Source organism: Podarcis muralis, chromosome 6 (genome assembly GCF_964188315.1).
Source record: "Podarcis muralis chromosome 6, rPodMur119.hap1.1, whole genome shotgun sequence".
NCBI lineage: Eukaryota > Metazoa > Chordata > Lepidosauria > Squamata > Lacertidae > Podarcis > Podarcis muralis.
In genome coordinates this window covers 21,424,730-21,447,341 of record NC_135660.1, presented here as the reverse complement: position 1 = coordinate 21,447,341, position 22,612 = coordinate 21,424,730, and the positions used below count along the sequence as shown (strand labels likewise).

The 22,612-nt window shown below is 43.1% G+C and overlaps 1 protein-coding gene across 9 annotated transcripts in view; it reads left to right on the top strand.

Annotated features, from left to right (window-relative positions):
- LEKR1 (leucine, glutamate and lysine rich 1) overlaps positions 1 to 22,612 on the top strand; it is a 73,654-nt gene that overhangs the window by 23,813 nt on the left and 27,229 nt on the right. For all 9 annotated transcript variants that reach the window (XM_028731367.2, XM_028731374.2, XM_077929848.1 and 6 more), the window contains 2 exons: positions 1,614 to 1,799; positions 15,417 to 15,498. In XM_028731367.2, the coding sequence (XP_028587200.2) occupies positions 1,614 to 1,799; positions 15,417 to 15,498 (268 nt within the window). The remainder of the gene's footprint in view (positions 1 to 1,613; positions 1,800 to 15,416; positions 15,499 to 22,612) is intronic.

Below are 22,612 nucleotides of genomic sequence, written 5' to 3'. Positions count from 1 at the left end.
GGTCTCGGCGTCGGAGAGAATGGCTTCCTCGAGCTTCATAGCTGAGCTCTGATTTGGGTCCAGGTCTCTAAATTTGAAACTCAGCCCTCTCCCTTCCCTGCCAGCTTTTGCCCACAAAAATTAGCTGCATGCAGTAGCTTATGACTGTTGACCGTTTTTTATGGGTCACGTTGAAATGACTTGAACAAAATCCAACACAGGGAATTTTCTGCCTCACAGGAAAAACAACTGTCAACCTTCCCCTTAAGTCATAGAGATGAAGGGTCATGGAATCTGAAGTCTCCAAAGGCGCCTCAAGGGGTAGGCAATGGGAGAACTCGCTGTGCTCTCGTTCGCAAAGGGCAAAAGAGGCACATTGGCAGGATGCTGCCTCTGCCACTGCTGTTCTCTCTGTTTCCAGGTGATCTCAGGTTCTTGTGCAAGTGTTAAATTCACTGCAGCTTTTCAGAACAGAATAGCAGGGATATGAGTGAATTATTTTGACATTGGGCCCCGGTCAGACATCTGACTAGATAATATATGTTATAAGAAAATCCATTTTAATGGCCTTTTTGAATGCTGTAACTCGATAGTGTGACCTGGGAGTTTGATGGGTGTTGGTGTGGGTGTGGCTGGAATGTGGTTTGTTTGGTTGTTGTTGTTGTTTTGCTTTTGTTGTTTTTAAGGGATGGCATCCAATTTCGTTGCACTTGTGCAATGTTGCACTTGTGTAATGACAATAAAGAATCTATTCTTCTATTCTATTCTATTCTATTCTATTTAATGTTGTTTTGCCCTAGATATATGTGACCCTGATTCTTTTTCATGCACATTTTTTATTTTTGTAATCTGCATGAAATCCCAGCTCCTCTTATTCAGATGTGTTGTTATTTTGGTCAGTTAACTACCGAAGGTTTTGTAAATATTGAGAGCAGCTGACTTGATACATGTGCTTTTCTTGCTGAATACGACACTGTCTCTGGTTTTTCTGAGTAGCTGGTGCAGAAATGTTCTGACTATCTTACATGAGGCAAATGTAAAAATATGTGCATGCTTTCCCCATTCTTTCTGTAACACGTCATTCTAAAAGTGCTTCTTTTTTTAATGTTGAGTTTGGATGGCAGGAAATTAAGGTTCAGGAACCTGAGAACATTGAACCTCTCTGCATGCAGTGCCATTTTGAAATTCTGTAACTGTTTATGCACTTGGCAATACAGACCACACTTAGAATTACCTCTGATTTTTGGTCCTTCAGCCCTGTCTTGTCACAATTAATGTATATTCCAGCAGTGACTGGCAATAACTATGCATACTTAGCCAAAGGAAGTCTGGATAAGGAGCAGCAAATATGCTTGGTACTTGTCAAATACAGAAATACTATACAAATTGACAAATTGAAGCTAGGACAAAGGTATAAAAATCATATTTATTTATAATTTATTTTAACAGTGATGGCATCTTCGTAGGTGTAGATACTGAATCTGTAGTACTTAAATAGCCAGCAAAAATTAATTGAAATTCATTCTTCTTTCCTGAAGAGTTGTTTCTGTACAACAGAGGACAGTCATTTTTATTGTGATGGTATCTGGAATTTTATTTTTTATTTTTTGATGAGAAATCCAATTACCTTTCAGAAATATCCAGCCTGAACCGAAGCTTGGGTGAATGCCAGAGGGAAAATCTGCTCCTCCAGGAGGAGGTGCAGCGTTTAAGGTTGATATCAGAAGCAGCTGAGCAGCAAGCTGAGCAACTCCAGGCGACTCTCTTACGAGAGAGTGAATTACAAAACAGATGTCACGAACTACAGAAGAAAACACAAGGTAGGTGTTAATTTTAGAACAAGCAGCTGGCTTCACTGACAAGCAGCATGTTTAAAACTTCTATCTTGCCGTAGTCGGCCATTCTTAGAGGTACATGTGCAAATCTCCATGCGCCATCATTTCACATGTGCTTCCTCTTCTGTTTCTATGGTTTTCACTTCTGCTTTCAAAGTAACCACAGTTCCCCATTATTTTTGAGCTTAAGAGAACTGTGGTTTCTTTAAATGGTGGTATGTTAAGGAGAAAGCCAGGATCAAAATGTACTTTCAGAACCCGGCTAATTTGAAACCACTGTTTAAATCAGCCACAGTTCTCCAACTACAGACATAACGAGGAACTGTGGCTACTTTGAAAGAAGAGCAGTGTTCCCAATCTCCTTACAGCCACATGGGGAGAGGGTTGCTCATGAACCAACTGTTCATTAATGTACTGAGAAACCATCATTCTTCATTACATCCGAACTAGCCCATAGAGTGCATTCATACCACCACAGCAATTTCATTCTACTTCGGTTTTTTGGGGGGAGAGTACTGTTGCACTCAGATCCTACTTCTGGGCTTCCCATGTGCACTCTGAGAACAGGATCCTGGACCAGATTTGCCAGACTCCTCTAATAGCCTAACTAATCTCCAAAAACTTATTTCTGAGGAAACACAGAAGGCTGGGGAAAGGTGGATTTTTCCCATCTACCACTTCTCCCCTTCAAATCTCTCCACAACATTTTTCTCCGACGTACAGGAAGCCAGAGCAAAACCTGGAGTACAGTGGTACCTCTAGATGTGAACGGGATCTGTTCCGGAGCCCCATTTGCATCCAGAGCAGAACACAACCCGCGTCTGCGCGTGCACGGGTCGCGATTTGCCACTTCTGCGCATGCGCGTGATGTCATTTTGAGCGTCTGCCCATGTGCGAGTGGCGAAACCCGGAAGTAACGTGTTCCGTTACTTCCAGGTCGCCGTGGGGTGCAACCTGAAAACGCTCAACCTGAAGCAACTTCAACCCGAGGTATGACTGTACCTGATACTACGTGTTTCTGGTGGCTCACACTTTGCACCAACTGAGAGGAGTCTTCTCAGGTTGCCTTACATAATCTTGTGCCATTTACTTTTGCATCTGTGTTTACTTCCAAACATCTTGCCCTGTCACAGAGAGATTTTTGAGATACGTTCAGAGATATATTAAAGCATCTCACAATGCTCTGTACGTACCAGCTTCCCCCAGATAACTGTGGGAACTGTCGTTGACCCCTCATGGGACTGCAATTCCCAGCACCCTTAAGAAACTATCGTTTCTAGGATTCCTTGGGGGAAGCCATGTGCTTTAAACATATGGCATGGATGTGGCCAAAATTCGAGGAGTCTCTTTTAAGCACTGTGCTACACACCAGCTTTGTGTCTGCATTATGTGTCACAAAGCTCCTAGCAGCTGATTGCCAAAGACAGGAGGAGGTCGTACTGCTTCCATCGTCGGCACTCAGCCGTAGGGCTCTTTGTTTGTCAAAGAGGGGAGATGCGGTGGCGTGATGGAGCAGCCCCCCAGTGGAGAAAAGCACATTCCACTGATGGATTAGATAATGCGCTGTATACATGTGTTATGGCTATCGGGTGGTTTCTTGAGAGCAATCAGGCAAGATGCCTCACTGGTCTGTTCTAGAGCTTTATTATTGGTGCTAAGAAACCTTTACAATGCAGAGCGCCTCTGTTCCATGTCTTGCTCATTCACTAGCAGAATCTGAGAGTGGGCGGTCCTTAAATCTTCCCCAGCAGAGTAGTCTCTTGACCCCCAGCCTACGCCTCCCCTCTCTGCGCGAAAGCCTACTGCGTGAGGAAGGCTTGGGTAAAGGGGGACCTCCCTCCTCCCCGCTTTGCTCAGGCAAGGTGTCCTGGCACCGCCTTGCATCCTCCGAGCCCTGCATCTCCTCCCCACTGGAGGTGTGGCTATCTTCCTCCGCTGAGGAAGTGCTGCTTCCCACGATCTTTGGGGGCTCTCTGTAATCCACCCGCCTTTCCCCCCCCTCGCCCCTGAGCCGATGGCAGTTCCCTGATAGCATGGATACATTGCAACAGCATGTGGACAGGATACAACTTTTAATAATAAATAAATGCATTAAAACGAGAGCTCAAAAGAGCATTCAGTATTGTGAATCTCTTTTTAAGATTCATTTAGAGGCACCCTTTGTTCTAGCTGATCATTTTAGTGCCTTTGGCATCCCTGGTGAAGCTTGAATGTAGCCAGGCACAGAGTTCTTAGGCTCATCCAACGCCTGTCTGTTTTGGCACAATCTGGCACCTCTCCTAATTGTGTCTTGTGGTCTCCTCTCTGAAACTGAAGACGTGTCATGTTAGTCTCTCATTCATTTTACAAGTCCAATGCAGGCATTAACGGGTGTTGTTTTTTTAAAAGTGTGCTGCCTTTCTGTTTTGATTCAAAAACTTCATTTCAAAGCCAACGCCATCATTCAGTCTGTGATCCTGACCGGCAACTAAAATATTCTAAAAGTGTACAGGTTGTGCTATTCAAAAAGTAGCTTTGCTTCATCAAAATGACAGTGTAATTGCAGAGCGCTGCTGCTCTCACAGTATGTGATTTCAAGTCCTGAACAGCAGTAGTTATGGTACGGAATGGCTTTCATTACAGGGCCAGTGGTAACGGTGATACAGCAGTGAACAGAGGAATTTGCCATTTTAGCCTGTGCTGTTGTTGCAGAAGGAGCCCTTGACATGTAAAGCCAAGGAATCCACTGGATCTGGGGACAATGAAGGAGATGTAAAGCACCTGCCTGAGCCTCACAAGCTCATGTGGCAAACACACACACACACACACACACACACACACACACACAACCTATTTATTTTTTGACATTTGTTTGCTTCCCCACAGCATAACATTCTCTGAGTGGTTTTCAATCCAGAAGTATACATTTAAATAAAAAATAAGACATAAACCATAAAATATGCATAAGTAACAGCAAGAAACCCAAAACTTTCTGCAAATCCTAGATAAATTACTTAGAAAGCAAGGGTGAACTTAAAAGACCACAAGGATTGCATCAGGCAAACCTGCTTTAGGAGGGTGGTTCCATAACGGAGGTGCTCCTTCCAAGACAGCCTTCTGACTACCCACCTCATATCATTCAACAGGGAAATTGTAGCTGGGCCTCCAGAGAAGACCTTAAAGTTATTGGGATACTTAAAAGAGAAGGTAGCCTTTCAGATAACCTGGTCCCAAGCTGCCTGGGGCTTCAGAGGTCAAAGCTGCACAATAATTGTACATGAACATGGATGGGGCCCCCGTTCAACTTGCAAAACACAGGCATCAAACTGCTCCGTTCCAGTTGAGATTCTTGCAGTCCTGTTCTGGGCTAGTTGCTGTTCCTGACTTATTTTTAAAGACAGCCTCACGTATAACAAATTGCAGTAGTTTAAATAACACATTGCAGTAGTTTAAATTTCTTGTCCCATTGCTCTTATTGCCGCATAAGATCAAGACCTTCTTTACTGTGTGCTGCAACATCACCACTGTAAAGGATAGATAGGAAAGCAGACGCAGACTCCCCCTTTTGTAATATTCCATTGACACAGCAAACACACTTGGAGAAAGTTTAAGCAGTGGGCTGGGGAAAAAACCGCAAACATCTAATTACTTTGTTTTAATGAAGCTGCAGTTATCTAGAACTAGTTGTTTTATTAAGAGTGATAAATGTATTGAGTAACAGGCAGTGATGGAGCAGTTATAGCTGACAAGTAAAAATAAAAACCACATATTAATAATTGCACATTTTGTTCTCACTGGAGTAGTTTTAAATATTCATATTTCTTTCTCTAATCTGCTTTTCTGTTCTTAGAGGTCAGTATGACCGGAAAATCAGTAAACTAAATTCCTATTTATCCCCAGAAGAGGGTGAATGTTCTCTTATTTTCAATAAACATTTTACATTGTAAACCTCCCAATGTTCCTTGGATAAAGGGTGGTATAGGTATTTAGCAAACAAACAGACAACAACATCATGACTGTCATGAAGGAAAATAAAAATAAAAACTTAATAGGCTGAATTACTGTTTTTCCAGGAAATAACTAATCAAACCAAAATATATTTTAATCAGTTATGTTTATGCTTTGCTGTAAATGGAAGCATTTTAAAAGAAATGTCTAACAAAACAATTTATTCCCACTAGGGGAGCCAGAAAGACTAAAAAAAAAATGTGTGCAGAAAGCCATTATTTGTAATTTAATTTCCCATGTGCTTAATGTTTCAGTGTACTAACCGGACTAGAACTTTTTGCAGAGAACATAACCTAAAAGAGACAGGCATGCAAAATAATTGTCAATTTTCTCTTGCTACTTGTAAAATAAGATCCTCAATACCATGATGTCAACAAGCACAGTAAACATATTTATTGCATTTTTATCCCTCCCTCCCTCCCTCCCTTCAAGGAGCTCAGAACAGCAACAGTCCTATCAATAACCTGGGGCTGGTCCTCATGTTATGCCCCCTACACCCCAACAGGAAACTGCAGTAAATGCTCTTTGTGGCAGGGGGTTGTGTGCACAAGCTGTGCAAAGGCTGCTCACCCCACGGATCAGCCTTATTACCTGGAGGTTTTACATACTTGGTGTAGTATATGTTTTTAGTAGTGCCTGGCATGAATGTGGAGGCCGATCCATGACAGGAATGGCCCCCACACATTGCAGCTTCTGCATGCATGCTGTTGTTAAATGTAAGCATTTCTAGTGGGAAAAGTGTAAGGTCTATGACAGATTTTAGTTGTCAGCCATGCAGCCCTGGTATTTTGTTGCCTTTCAGTGGTATCTATAAAGACCTAAGAAATTTTATTATGGCATAACCCTTCATAGACTAGACTGACTCATCAGGTGCTTAACTTTTAGGTTATTTGTAACATTAATCCTACAGTATTCCAATTTTCTTAAGGAACTTCTTGTTTTTTCATGTATTTTAATGAGGCCTGATAATTTGTGTGTGAGAGAATGAGTAAGTGATATGTAAAGCATATGTATTTCTCTTATATTTCATGGAATCATCAAATTGTAGAGTTGGAAGGGACCACGGGGTTGTCTAACCCAACGTGGGGCTTGAACTCACGGCCCTGAGATTAAAAGTCTCATGCTCTGCCTACTGAGCTATCCCAGGACAAACACCTGCTGGGGGAGGGCTGTGGCTTAGCCTTGTGGAGCACATTCTTTGCGTACAAATGCCCCAGGTTCAATTGCCAGCATCTCCAGAAAGGGCAGGAAAATTCTGCTATCTAAAACTATGGCTATCTTCAGCCAGTCAATGTAGACCAGGTGTGGGGAACCTTTGGTCCGCCACGTGTTCTTGAACAACAGCTCCCATCCATCCTGGATGCTGGCTATGCTTGCAGGAGCTGATGTGCATTGCAGTTCAGCAACATCTGGAGGGTCAAAGGTTTCCTGGTGCAGACAGTACTGAGCTGGATGAACCAATGGTCTGCATAAGGCAACTTACTCAAGCACATTGATCTCTCCAACTGGATTAGCTGTCATGTTGTTGTTTAGTCGTTTAGTCATGTCCGACTCTTCATGACCCCATGGACCAGAGCACGCCAGGCACTCCTGTCTTCCACTGCCTCCCGCAGTTTGGTCAAACTCATGCTGGTAGCTTTGAGAACACTGTCCAACCCTCTCGTCCTCTGTTGTCCCCTTCTCCTTGTGCCCTCCATCTTTCCCAACATCAGGGTCTTTTCCAGGGAGTCTTCTCTTCTCTTGAGGTGGCCAAAGTACTGGAGCCTGAGCTTCAGGTTCTATCCTTCCAGTGAGCCCTCAGGGCTGATTTCCTTCAGAATGGATAGGTTTGATCTTCTTGCAGTCCATGGGACTCTCAAGAGTCTCCTCCAGCACCATAATTCAAAAGCATCAATTCTTTGGCGATCAGCCTTCTTTATGGTCCAGCTCTCACTTCCATACATCACTACTGGGAAAACCATAGCTTTAACTATATAGACCTTTGTTGGCAAGGTGATGTCTCTGCTTTTTAAGATGCTGTCTAGGTTTGCCATGGCTATATTGATATAATTATTGAAACATTTTTACGTAACAGCTCTTCCAGTTGTGTGTACTTTCATTTTCCTCTCGGTAATGAGGTTTTACTAAGAAGATGGGTTGGGGGGGGGGTATGTAAAAGGTTCACCTATTGTTATCTCAACATTTGGCGTCCTTGTGTGCCATCTTTAATATCTCTGGAATGTTCGAGCTGTAACGAAAGGGTCACCATGACCGCTTCTGTTATAGCTGTTGACAATACCTTTTTGACATAATCTACAGTTATGTGGGTTGGGTTTTTTTGTCCTTGTCAGATTTTTCACATGCTTATATCTGAAGAGCAGCATAAAAAACATTGTTCTATGAAAAACATAAGCTAAATATTCTGAATACAAATGAAGCTTTCCAATTTTTTTGCCACAAGTAAGTAAAGCAGTGGGTCCCAGTTAGCTAAGAAATGCAGGCCCTCTGTTTTTGAAAGGCCAAGCAATGGACCCCTACTTTTGATTTTTTTGATATATCTATGATAGTTTTTGTTACATGAATGGTGCTGCAGACCCCTCGGATGGGTTATGCACACTTCCTGAGGTCCATGGACCACCAATTGGGAACCACTGAACTAAAGAAATAGAATTTAATCTGTCATGTGTTACTAAATCCAAGGTACCTGTTGTCTTCCTACTGCTCTTATTAATTAAAACATTTATGAGTCACCTTTCCACTCAGAAACTAAGCACCCAAGGCTATATGCAACCAGGTATTTACAGGCTGACATGGCTGCTTTTCTGGAATGTTAAGCTCTCGGGTATTTTCCCATTATTGTGGCTGCGTGTGTTTGTGTTTGTGTGTGTGTGTCTTTCTCTGGGATTGTATTTAGTCCAGGCATTTTGAAGCTTTGTTATTGTTGTTCCCTGCCACTGCCAGTCAGTTGGCTTAAATGATTTCACTGAGGGGGAAACAGCAGGCTTGGGAGATGTACAATCTGAGGTGCTTCAGTATCCCCACAGCAGGGTGCAGGAAGCAAGGCAAGTTGGCAGCCACTGTGTGCTAACAAAAACTGACAGATTAACTCCTGGGGGTGGGGGAAGTGACTGTGAAACTTCTTTATTTTCTCCATCATTTGCAGTGATCATTTGTCCGTATGTCCCACTGTAATTGTTCAAAGCAAATTAATGTTTGGGGGAAACCATTTGTCCTCTTCTTTTGAACATCATCTTAAGAAGGTTCTATCTAAGTTGTCATTCATTTTCCATTCCTTTTTATTTAGATTACACACCTTAGGTACATGCAGTACCCAGGTGCTCTGGATATGCTAGACAACAATGACGATAGAGTTATCTGTGATGTGCATATGAAGTACATCAGGGTAAAAATAGTTTCAAATTCAAGGGGTGGGACATCTGTGCCAAGATTAATGCAGCAATTATCATCAAATGTTGTTTGGTTGTGAGGTTATTTATGGGGCACTTAGAGCCTAGGGCTTGCCGATCAGAAGGTTGGTGGTTCAAATCCCCATGAGGGGGTGAGCTCCCGTTGTTCGGTCCCAGCTCTTGTCCACCTAGCAGTTCGAAAGCACACCAGGGTACAAGTAGATAAATAGGTACCGCTCCAGCGGGAAGGTAAACGGCGTTTCCGTGCGCTGCTCTGGTTCGCCAGAAGCGGCTTAGTCATGCTGGCCACACGACGCAGAAGCTGTCTGCAGACAAACACCGGCTCCCTCAGCCTGTAGAGCAAGATGAGCGCTGCAACCCCAGAGTCGTCTGCGACTGGACCTAACGGTCAGGGGGTACCTTTACCTTTTTACCTTTAGTAAATGACTATCCCTTCTTGCTGCCCATTTCTAGCTTCATTGTACATAGGTGGCCTAGCAGTCCCTGGCAAGATGTTTCCACAGCTGAGGTCTGTGATCTGCCACTTTGCACATTACACTGGTCCCATGGATGCTGATGAAGGATTGACTCCTACATCTGCAAAAATCTCACCAACTGTAAAGTGTGAATTTGCCCTCTCTGAGTTCATAGTATCATCACTTGTCTATACCAGCTGCCTAAAATATCAATTGTTTGAATGGCTAATGATAGTGTATAAGAATTTATAGCACCTTAAGGATAGGACAGCACAAGAATAATTTTTTAAGAATCTCCTTTCTGAAATTGGATTTATTGGACTGTTGTATAAACCGGTGGCTTTTATTTCCAGAATGATTTTTTAGAGTACAGGTTATTACAGTTATTATGTGCAAGTTTAAAATCAGTCTAGAATAGACAGTAAGAAAACAAAATGAACGTACTAATTACTTCCTATTGGTAATGCAAAATCTGTTGAAAGACCAATTCCTATCAGTTTCAGAAGTTGACGCTGCTTGACTTCTTTTTACAAAAAGCTTATATACAGGATGTTTATTATACACTTATGGTTTTGTAGAAAGGTGCCTTGTTCTTGTATCACTTTAAATCACAGATGAAGTAAGGTGAATGCACAGCATTCTGGTGTATGATGCTGAAATCATGGGCGCTTGGTTCTTCCTTCATTCCTGCTGTTCCTGAACTGCTGGGAGCTAAGCTTTGATATGGCTGGAGCTGAACATTTGAAGATTCTGGACATATAAGAGAAAGTTATTCATGCAGCACACAATTATGTTCAGTTTCTGTTAATTGGTTCTCGTGGGAAACTTGCAGATTCTAGCTTCGCACAATTAACTCAAGCTGGTGTCAATTTACTCTTGGCAGAAAGCCCAGGTCTGCTTGACCTAGAAACTACTCACTCTGATTGGTTAACGACCAGCACTCTGCTCTGTTATCAAGGGATTGCTAGCTCAGTTTGAAGTGAGGTGTGTTAGGAGTAGAAGTGCTGTGTATGGTTTTGAGAGAGAGAAAGAGAGGGTTTATTTTGCTTGTATTTCTATGCAGAAACTCTGCTGGTTTTTATTTTCTCCTTTTAATAAATCCTGTAAATAGTTATTCTGAGTCTAGCTGACTTGTCATTACTGCCGCAACTAGCTTCCTCGCTGTGCAGGAAAACTCTGCTACGTTTGGGCTAAAGCCAATAGGGCTATGCCTGACACTTCAAAGTTCCATGAGGTTATGGGCATTGTGCTGCCAGCCTGAGTTGCGGTGGTGTCAGCATCAACGGCGTTGGTTCCAGTAGTTCCAGAAGTTGTTGTTCTCTGGCTGGTTCCTGACCGTGGTGAGCTGGTGACGCAGCGGACACAAGGACAACAGCTGCAGCGTGTGAGTGCTGGGTGCTGTGGTTCCTGTTCTCTCTCTCGGTGGTCGTGAGTAGCTGGTTCCGGGTTCCAGGGACATCGCTCTCAAGATGGCCTCACAACCAGTTCAGATGGCTTTTGAGCGTCTGAATGACTCCAATTACTTGCTGTGGTCGGAACGCATGCAGGCAGTGCTGCAGAGGGACCGTCTCTGGCAAGTGGTGAGTAAGTTTCCTGTGAAGCCTGATGATGAAGACCTCGATAACGACCAAAGAGCAAGGGCCACAATTGTCTTGGGGCTGGAAGATTCCCAGTTGCCGTATGTGAGGGGAATCAAGACAGCTAGAGGTGTGTGGCAAGCACTTAAAGAACTCCATGTGCGTGAGACAGCGGTTTCCAAGCTGTTCATTCGCAAGGCATTGTACAAGGCAATGTTACAGCCTGGGGTTACAATGCAGGAACACCTACACAGTTTACAGTTAAAGTTTACTGCGCTACAGGAAAGAGACTGTGCGTTAGACCAGCAGGAGAAGGTGGCTATTATTTTGAGTTCTCTCCCGGAAAGCTGGGATAATTTAGTTTTGTCTCTAGAAGGCATGCAGGAGCATGATTTATCAGTCAGTTACGTTACTGGGCGCTTGATTGAAGAATGGCAGAAGCGGCAAGAAAGGTCGTTGGCTGCAGAGGCTTCTACAGGCGGGCGGTTTGGAAGGAGTTCTCATGCCGTACCAGAGGTGAAGCAAGAGCAGCGTACCGGTGAGGAGTCAGCGTTTGCTGTTAGGCGTTGTTTCCGACGTGGGTCTTCAGCGCATCTAAAACGACAATGTCCGGAGTTGGTCAAGTCTCAGTTGCCGGTGCAGGAGCAGAGACGGGATCAGCAGCAGCAGCAGCGTGAAAAGAAATTCTTCAAACGAAAACAGTCGGCTCAGCTGGTGACCGGCGAGGTCAAGATTGCTGATGAGAAACAAGCGGTCTGGGTGGTCGATTCAGGAGCATCTCGCCACATCGTAAATTCAGATGAATTGTTTGTTTCCAAGAACTCAGCACAGCGCAGCCAGGTGGCTCTAGCAGACGGAAGTACTTCCGAAGTGATTTCGGGGGGTGCAGTTTTTGTTCCTTGTCTTCGTGAATGCCTGCAAAATGTACTTTGTGTGCCGTCATTAAGGAGCAATCTGATGTCTGTAGATTGTTTGCTAAAAGCTGGGTTTAAAGTGTATTTTGAAGGAGACAGTTGCATGATTAAGAAGGCTGGTGAGATTTTAGGCACTGCTAAGTCAGAGGGAGGCTTGTTTTGGCTTAAAGCAGGATCTCAAGTTGCAGCAGTAGTTAGTAAATCTCAGCCTGCAGTGAATAACAAAGCTATACATGACAACTGTGTGCACTTATTGCATAGGAAAATGGGGCATGCTTGCTGGAAAAGTGTACTAAAAATGTCTGAATTGGCTGATGGGGGTAATTTAAAGAGTTGTAACAAGTACCTTGATTGTAACGTTTGTAAAAAGGTTAAAACCCACAGAGTCTCTTACCCCAGAAGTGACAGAGTTAGTGAGTCACCGCTACAGCTGGTTCACATGGACGTAATTGGTCCATTTGCTGTAAGCAGGGGTGGATCGCGCTTTTCACTAACAATTGTGGATGACGCCACACGTTATTCTTGGGTTTTTCCCATGAAGAATAAGGGTGACGTGTTCACTAAGTTTAAAGGCTGGGTGGCATCTGTGGAAAGATTTCTGTCCATTAAACTCAAAAGGATTCAGACGGACAGAGGTGGCGAATTTATGTCAAATGCCTTTAAAGATTGGTTACAAAAGCGTGGCATTGGGCATAGAAAAACGAACGTTTTTTCCCCAGAGGAGAATGGCGTTGCAGAGCGGAAAAACAGATCTTTACAAGATATGATGTTTGCCATGCTTGACGATGCTGATTTGCCCATGTCTTATTGGGGGGAGAGCATGCTCACCGCGTGTTATCTCCAAAACAGGCTCTTTCATCAAACAATAGGTACAACCCCGTACTTTAAATTGTTTCAGAAAAAACCCAAAATTGACCATTTGCATGTGTTTGGATCAAAAGCCTGGGTATTAATTCCAAAACAAATGAGGAAGAAGGGAGATCCTAAGACCAAACAGTTAGTGTTTGTGGGTTACCAGGAGCTGGGAAAAGGTTTCCGTTTTGCTGAAGGGACAAATGGCATTGTGATCTCCAGGAATGCCAGTTTTTGTGAACATAGTGGCTGGGAGAGACTACATGCCAATACTGAGGTTTGGTTTGAACCTTCCCAGGAGCTTCATGACTCTGAAGGTAGACACAGAGAATCAGAGTCCGAGGGGGAGGAAAGTTCAGATAAGAGCTCTCAAGAAAGTGGAGTTAGCCAAAGACCAGTTGCTAAGCAACAAAAGAGAGGTCGTAGTTCTGAGGAGGAAAGTGGGTCAGAAGAAAAATTTTCTCCCAGAAGATCTAAAAGACAAAACAAAGGAGTGCCTCCGGTGCGTTTTTCTCCAGATACTGCAAATGTGTTTAGTGTAAGTGCAGAACCCAAGAGTTTTCAGGAGGTGTTAAAGTTACCAAAAGAGGAGGCAGAGCTCTGGAAACAGGCAATGGAGGAAGAGATGTCCTCTCTGAATGAGCACAAGGTTTTTACACCAGTAGCAGCGCCTGAGGGGGCAAAGATTGTAGGCTGCAGGTGGGTGTACAAACTTAAACCTCTGGTGACAGGAGAGTACAAATACAAAGCTCGTTTAGTGGCTCAAGGATACTCTCAGAGGCCTGGAAAAGATTATGACGAGACCTAGGCCCGGTTAGGACATATCTAGGGTTGGAAGTGTGCTGGGCCCAAGATGGCAGCTGCCTAATTAGTCAGCAGAACAAAGTTAAACAACTACTGACTACATACAGGATGCAGGATTGCAAAGGGGCAGTGGTGCCTATGGATCCAGGTTTCATAAAAACACTTCATATAGATGAGAGTCCTGAATTTGAACATCCTGATGTATATCACTCTGTAATTGGAAGTTTATTGTATCTAGCACAGTGGTCCAGACCTGATATTAGCTACGCAGTAGGCATATTAAGTAGATTGGTCTCAAAACCCACACTAAATGCCTGGAAAGGGGTAAAACAAGTTCTGAGGTATCTCAAACAGACAATTGGCTATATGTTACAATTAAATTCTTCAGAGGATGAAATGTTGAGTTGCTTCTGTGATAGTGACTGGGGAAATTTGCCGGATAGAAAATCTGTCACAGGACTAGTCATAATGGTCGGTGGAGCTTTAATCAGCTGGCGGTCACGCAAGCAAGACGTTGTAAGTGTGTCATCAACGGAATCAGAATACGCCGCATTGAGTGAATTGTGCAACGAGGTGATTTATTTCAAGCATTTGTTAGCAGATTTAAATGTAAATTGTGGAGAACCAGTACAAGTTTACATTGATAATCAAGCTTGTATAACCTTAAGTAAAACAGAGGGTTTCAAATCGCGTTCCAAACATATCTCTGTAAAATACCAAAATGTACGTTGCTGTGTACAAGACAATGTAATCACCTGTACCTATGTATCAAGTGAAGAAAATGTAGCAGATGTGTTAACTAAACCATTGGCAAAGATAAAGAACAAGCGAATGTGCAAGGGTTTAGGTTTGCTGGAAAAATGATCTCCTACATAGGTGTATTTGATGTTAATTGTTCAGCAGAATCTGTGAGGGGGTGTTCAGTTTCTGTTAATTGGTTCTCGTGGGAAACTTGCAGATTCTAGCTTCGCACAATTAACTCAAGCTGGTGTCAATTTACTCTTGGCAGAAAGCCCAGGTCTGCTTGACCTAGAAACTACTCACTCTGATTGGTTAACGACCAGCACTCTGCTCTGTTATCAAGGGATTGCTAGCTCAGTTTGAAGTGAGGTGTGTTAGGAGTAGAAGTGCTGTGTATGGTTTTGAGAGAGAGAAAGAGAGGGTTTATTTTGCTTGTATTTCTATGCAGAAACTCTGCTGGTTTTTATTTTCTCCTTTTAATAAATCCTGTAAATAGTTATTCTGAGTCTAGCTGACTTGTCATTACTGCCGCAACTAGCTTCCTCGCTGTGCAGGAAAACTCTGCTACGTTTGGGCTAAAGCCAATAGGGCTATGCCTGACACTTCAAAGTTCCATGAAATTAAACTATTGCACTAGCTCCCACAGGAGAGAGTGATGGCCACCAATTTGGATGGCTTTATGGCTGCTAGCTTCAATGGCCATGTTCCACTTTAACTGCGGTTTAAAGTGACATGCAAATGAGAGCATTAAAAAAAGACTACCTGCTGTAATGTGTGCAGCCTACTATGGGCTTTCGAGGAATAACGCAGGATAGAATAATAATGTTAAATGATGATAATATATATTAACAATTTCTTATTTCAGATTTAACAAGTCAAGTAGAGACAATTGAGCACAAGTTCCAGAAAGCAGCTGCCGAAATCAGCCGTTATAAAGAACTATTCGTGTAAGACACTTAATTTTATTCATATCAGGTATAAATTTTATTCATAACAGGTATCGTTTTTTTCTGCCTGATTCCCCTATAATTATGTGCTAAAATGTAAGAGATAATGAATACTAGGTTAGTTTACTGAAGTCTGCTAAGGACTGAGAGTAGTGTTGATTTTTATTTTCAAGATATGTAAGACATGGAACATATTGCTGCATGCAGCCTCAATCTTCTTTCACACCACCCCAAATCTCTGAGTGGTGCAAGATTCCAGGGGTTCCAAGCACTTACCTAGGGTTCATGTTTCCTTTCAGAATGAGGCTGCGGTGTCTTTAAGATACAGGGTTTATTTACACATATATACAACCTGAGCCTACAATGGAGGGGTTCGCAGCATTAGCACCTCATGAGGGTCTTGTTCCTCCCATAGTCACAGCCTTGGATTCAGACAGACACCATTGCTCTCTCTCCCTGCCCCCAGCTTGCTGCTTTCCTTCTCAGTGACATCACTCCTAACACTAACTTCTCTAACCTAAGTTACGGCTTTATCTCTTAATAGCCTATCACCTCATGGCAAACTAGCCTGGCTTAATTAACTTTTAACACTTACTGGCTTAATTAACTTTTAACACTTACTGATTCCAGGGGATTAGAAGTGTCAAGCACACAGCTTAGCACCCCAAGCCTTAATTAAATCTTAACATCTACTGGACCCAGGAATTTAGGGGAGTCTGGGACCCACAAACTCATAACACTATTTTATTATCTTTGTGGTGCCTTATTACGTTGTAGGTTGTTGTCCTCTTCTGATCCCATGAAGCAACCTATAGATGTCTTAGTGATCAACTTGTTCCAAGGAAAGCTGGAAATGAAATGAACCCTTTTGATCTCCCATGTTTCCTCTTATTTTGGAGAGCAATAGTCTTTTAAAGAGACAGACACTTCTCTTATTGTGCTCCTGGAATTTCCACTTGGTGCACTCCCTGCGCCATTGTACTGTAGGAGTGGGGGACACTCAGTTCCTCAGGCCTGGAAAAATGTCAATCATTGTATCATTTTACTGTTGTTAGCAGCTCTGAGCCCGGCTTTGGCTGGGGAGGGCGGGCGGGCTATAAATAAATTATTATTATTATTATTATTATTATTATTATTATTATTATTATTATTATTATTATTATTAGTTTCCCCGCTGTGGTCCTATGGGTCTTGGTGCTGCCTGCCAGTCTTGGCTTCAGTGGACTCCTGAACACCAGCATCATTCTTAGAGCCAGAAACCCAGTCCTCCTCCTCTGCTGGTGACCCTGCAACTTCCAACTCAATATCCTTGCCACTGCTAGATTTGGGGATCAAGAGAGTTAACGAGGTTATACGCATAGTGTATTTTTGAATGAGTAGAGAGGTTAGAAAAACAATTCAGGAGATACTGGGAATCTTTTACACTGCAAGGAAATTGAACGTAGCAGCCCTGCTGGATCAAACCAAAGGTCCACTGCCTCCAAACATGGAACTCCATAGTAGTTATCATAGCCATTGGTTGGCCACTTTAAGGCTCCTGACTCTGCAGTGGCACCTATGTCTCTACCTGCCCCACACCTGAAGGCACATATTATGTCACGTGTGGGTCAGGCTGACGTGATTTGTGGGAAGTGACCAATATGGACAAAAGCCCATTTTTGTTTCAGATTTTGAGTACATGGCATCTGGCACTACAGTGATAAGGAACAGTGGCACACAAACCCTCTCACTCTTCCAACGTACAATTTCCAGCAGCAAGGTGGTGGTGGTGGTGGGACCCATTTGTACAAAGTGAATGCAAGAGCCACAAAGAAAACAGGAAATCCTGCCAAGTCAGAGTATAGAGCTCATAAAAGGAACAAGCGAGGCTGAGATCTAAGTGAAAAACACCTGCACGCACCCAAAGTCAAGGCAGATGCTTATATAAGAGATGCAGAAAAGCCTGCCGCAAAATATGGGTGGAGAATGCACTGCGAGCGAGTGGCTGCTTGGCTTGTTCAGACCGCAACACAGTCTGTAGGAAGAAGTCCAAACTCTTGCCCTACAGGAGGGAGGCCTGCCACTGAGCATGTGGAAATGATATAGCCGGTACAAACAGACTTTAGTGGAAGAAGCATTATTGGCAAGAATGGTGAAAAGTTCATTACCCATAATAGCCAGTTCCTGTTAAATGATACCTCAACAAGTAGAAAATCCATTGGCACCATCACAAGAATCATCTTACGGGGTCAGACCAAATGGTCCACCTAGCCTAGTATCCTGTCTACAACCTCCATTGGTTCTAATAAATCCAAGGGAAGAGGTTGTTTGTGGTCTATCACACTCCCAGGGGAGCTTTTCAGCTCCCTGCAACCCCTGCTTGTGAAGGCCAGAGAATCCTCACAAGATGGACAAATTGTCAGATCCCTTTTCATATCGCTGGATGGGCTACGCACACAAGCACAGGTCTTATAAGAGCTACCTGTACCGAGTCAGACCATTGGTCTTTGCTTCATCTGCATCAACACTATTGACACTGACTAGTTGTAGCTCTTTAAGGTTTCAGAAAGGAGACTTTTCCAGCCCATCCAGGAAATGTCGGGGGTTGAAATTTGGACCTTTTGCATGGAAAGCATAGCATGTGCTCTCCCACTATCATACAGTTCCCGTCATTCATTAGATACAGTCATGATTAGTAATATTTGCCCTTAATACTTTTTTCCTTGCTATATAAAAAGTGGACTTTTAACCATAACAAATTCAGGAGTGAAATTCCTTTTTATATTTGTGGTGCATTTTACATTCAGAGGTAGTGTACATGCATTGTTATTTCAAAAGACAGCAATCAGCATTCTTTTCAACAGGCTTTCCTTCCTTGAAATATATATATGCTTTCTTTATGACATGTACGTTCTTGCATTCACATTTTGGGGGGGGGGGGAGTGGAAAATCAAATGTACAAATACCCTGTTGCTAAGCGTTCCAAATATTTTAACAGTAATTGAAATGAAAAACACAGTGATTGCATATACATAAATATACCATAATGAGTTTCCATAATGAGTCTGGGTCTAATTTAGCGAAGTAGTATATTCTATTTCAGTTTAAGTATAAATATAAAGATTAACTAGAGTTATTAATAGGTGAAGTTATGTTATAATGATGAGAAATTTCTCCAAGTTTCCAGCTTTAGCGGGGTTTGAATTGTTATGCTGCTTGCCTGTTTTCATTCCCGACTTACTGAAAAACCAGCACCACAAATTCAGTGTTTGGTGGTTGCTACAGTAAATGATCACATACTAGGTTTAAATTACATTGAGAACATACACTGCCTGCATTTAAAGTGTCAGGCAGCACATCACTCATTTGTAATACATGCCTGCCAACTTTCCCCCCAATCTGAAGTCCCAATCTTCCCTGTTGTTTCACCTATAATTACCATAAGAAAAGACAAGAAAATTAAGGATAGATTAATATATTCCTAAATATGTGCCTAATTTATATTTCAGAACTGAGCACTGAAATAACATTCTGGCTGACCTTAACCAGCAGACTAGCAGTGCATCCGTTTCTGTGTGCCTGCCTTCTTCTGTGGTGCTCTCATAGTCTTCTCTACTCCTGCATCAAATATTGGTGGCGTTGAGTCTGGCATCATATGACACATTTAGCCTATTCAGCCAGAGACCAGGAGCAGGCCTTGAGCATGCCTTCTCCCTTGTTCCCTACTTCCCTCTAGTTTCCTCCAGGTGAGAGGGAAGTATTGTGCTCCAAAAGATGCAGCCTTGCATGATGCAATAACCAGCTTTCTCCTGCTCTAAGAAGAGCTGAGTAGGAAGCATGCAGTGTGAGCTAGTGGCAGCTGGTGATGTGAGGCAAAGTGTGAAAATCAGCTTCTTAGTGGTATTAAAGGGGAGGCAGCCCCACGGTCTTGTGGTGGCGATTGTGTGACATTTGTAGAAGCAAAGATGGTTCAGTCAGAACTAGCCATCATGTAGCTTCAGTGACTGACCAGCAGTGCTCAGTGTGGGCTGCTGACACCATGAACCATCTCCCACAGCAGGAGTGAGCCTGTTGAGCTGGGCTTTAGGACCCACCCAGCGGCTGGTGATGTAGACCGGAAAATGGTACTTGGCTGCTGGTAATTCAGGATCCCCCACCCCACCCCTGTCTAACTCTAGGCAGATTCTCAGGAACCAAGGAATGAATGAGTAGGCTCATAGATTCCTTTAAAAAAACCAAACAAACCAGTCCATGTTAAACCCACATAGACATTTTAAACAACATAATCATTTTTTTCTCAATAGGAAAAGGCCTTTCACAGTTCAAACCAAAAACCACAGTAAATATTTAAAGCAGTTAATTTTCTGATCTGAATAAAGAAGTGCATGTCCAACCAGCCCTGGCAAAACAGATGTTCTGTCAGACCAAGTGATGGTTAACAAAGAGATAACTAAGCAATGTGTCCATGCTCTGTGTGCACAGAATCTGGAACATGTTGGAGGGACTTTCTCCGTCTAGTAGGCGTCAGTTATTATCACTCCTCAGCAGACATTTCCAGCAAGAATGATCACCCAGGGGCCTGGCTCCATTTGGGCGGCATACTTGCTGAGTACAATAAGAAATATCCCTTTTCCTCCTACTTCATTTTCCAAACCTCATCTTCCATTCATGCCTTTTGATTTCCATCTGCAAGATAGAACAGAAAGTTTCATTTTACAGAACTTCCATAGAAGAGAGCAAAAACTGGAAGCGATTGTCTGTAATTTGAAATTGCAGCTCAATCATGGGGTGAGAATGCCCAGTTCCCTTTGTTACTTCATCAGCGGCGCTGCAGAAACACTTTTCCTCTGAAGTGTTGTGTAGTTATTCAGTAAATAGTCATTTAAGCAAGCCATCCATGTAAATACATTTTGGATCGCACTGATAGCGGCTCTGTAACAAGAACAACCTGGCCAGGATTAATCAAAGCAAGGAAGGAAGTGGGTTGGTGCCAGCAGGGGGTCAATATCTTGATGCATGCCCTGGGGGTGGGGGCGGCTACAAAATGCCCATGAGGCTACAAGAACAATTGGAGGGTAAGGGAACTGGGAGGTCTGGTGGTCTTGTCAGCAGAAGAGCCAAGCAAATTTCTCCTGTCTGCTCAAATGAATCCCACTGAGGGGGGGGCACTAGGGGCGCATTGGAAGATGGCCGACAATACCATCTCTCCGGCCCACACGAGGTAATTAAGAGGCTGTTATGGGAGTATGCAGCCTCCCTTGTTGCCCCAAGGGAATGGGGAACACTGCCCTTGCCTGCTGTGCCCATAAATCACCCCCAGATTCGAAAGAAGGGGGTGAGGGCTCTAGGCAGAAAGCCCTTGTGTGGACTCCGGCTCTCCTGGACGCTGTCTCTGATGGCGCACTAGCTGCAGCAATTTGAAATAAACAATTAGAAAGAAGCAAATGCACATATTTCAAGTGAGGAACGGGAGTGAAGACTGCTAATTGATGGGACCTCTGTGAAAGAAGAGCGACGGGTTGGATCAACAGGACTATATCATGAAGAAGATACATCAAAGGCTTGGTATGTCGGCAGCGGGACTGGATGGGGGGGAAAACCTTTTTTCTTTTCTTCTATGTGATTAACCAATAACCCCTCCTCAAGATAGAACCGTCGCCTAACTGACCTAAGCAGGATGATTAAAAACTGTGTGGAAATGAATTCTAACCAAAAGTCTGCCTTACGGAGATCGAGAAAAGAACAAGAGCTTTTGGAATGACGCAGCAATAAAAACAGAGTCGCCATGTTGGCAGGTTCTGTCAAAAGATTGACGACCGGGAAGAGGAATGGATTTGTTTTCATACTGGATTCCTAGCAAACCTCCTCAGAGGACTGAGAAGGGAGCGACAGACCTGTGAAGATAAACGACGGTAAGAGTGTTTTTATTTATGGAAGCGATGATATACGGAAGCTGTCTGGATATGGCTCTTGGACGAACGGAAAAAATCCACACAGGATTACAATTTGTCTTAACCCGCTTGTGGAGACCATCAGAGGTCACAAAGAAAAAGGAAAAATATATGAAAACAACAAGAAGAGATGTGGAAAACAACAAGAAAGGATTGGATAGAATTGTGAACATATTTGGTCAGATTTGTGGACATTAAAGCAGCAGCAAGAAGATGATTGGATCCCCTTCGGAACTTGAAATATGGGTACCCCCAACAAAAATTTAAAATTCGGCTTTGTAATTTATGTGATTTGATTTGATTTGATTGGTCGGTTAATAAAAAATATTTTTTTAAAAAATGAATCCCACTGAACCTGGATCACTAGGGCAAACAGGAGATCCAGGAAACGTCCGGTGAGAAGATACCTACATCCTTGGAGTTTCTATGTAGGCAGGGACTCAGGTACATGGAGATGGATGGATCAGCAGGCATGCAACTTCTGAGGCTGTGGGGATGGGGCAGGCCTCTTAAATCTTTCACACTAGAACCCTTGGTATATTGATTAAACCTTACTGCATAAATGCTTTGTTTCTTTATTTGCTTTTCATATACTTCCAGTTGATGTGCCTAGCAGAGGCCCTTTTCATCTCTGGTAAGGTGCGTGAATAGCGAGGAAGGGCTTTCATTTACCTAATGTGGACGGTTGAGAGCTGTTCAACAGTGGCACAGTCTCCCTTGGGAGGTTGTGGACTCTCCTTCCTTGAAGGTTGCTAAGCAGACCTTGGGTGGCCATCTGTCATGGGATGCTGTAGCTGAGATTCCTGCATTGCAAGGGGTTGAGTGCTTAGTGCAGAAAGTCTTTCCTATTTTCATTAATTCAAGAGGGTTCTGGAAGCTTCTCTGTGTGAAGGAAACAAGCAGAAGGTTTGTGATGTTTGGGTTATTCCTTCAGAGAAGCTGAGTAGTACAGCTGACTTAAACTGTTTCCGTTATCTCTTTCTGTCAACGTCATGCTGACAATAATAGTAAGGCCAGAAGGAGCCTGGGTTTCACTCTTTTCTATCTCTCTTTCCAACAGGTGTGGTGTTTTTTATATAGTGTGCTTACTGTTAAGGTTTAGTCTTATTATAAATTATTGTAAGTGTAAGTCTGCTGCAACTGGATTTCTTATGAACAGTGCCAGTCCTGAATGTATTGGATTT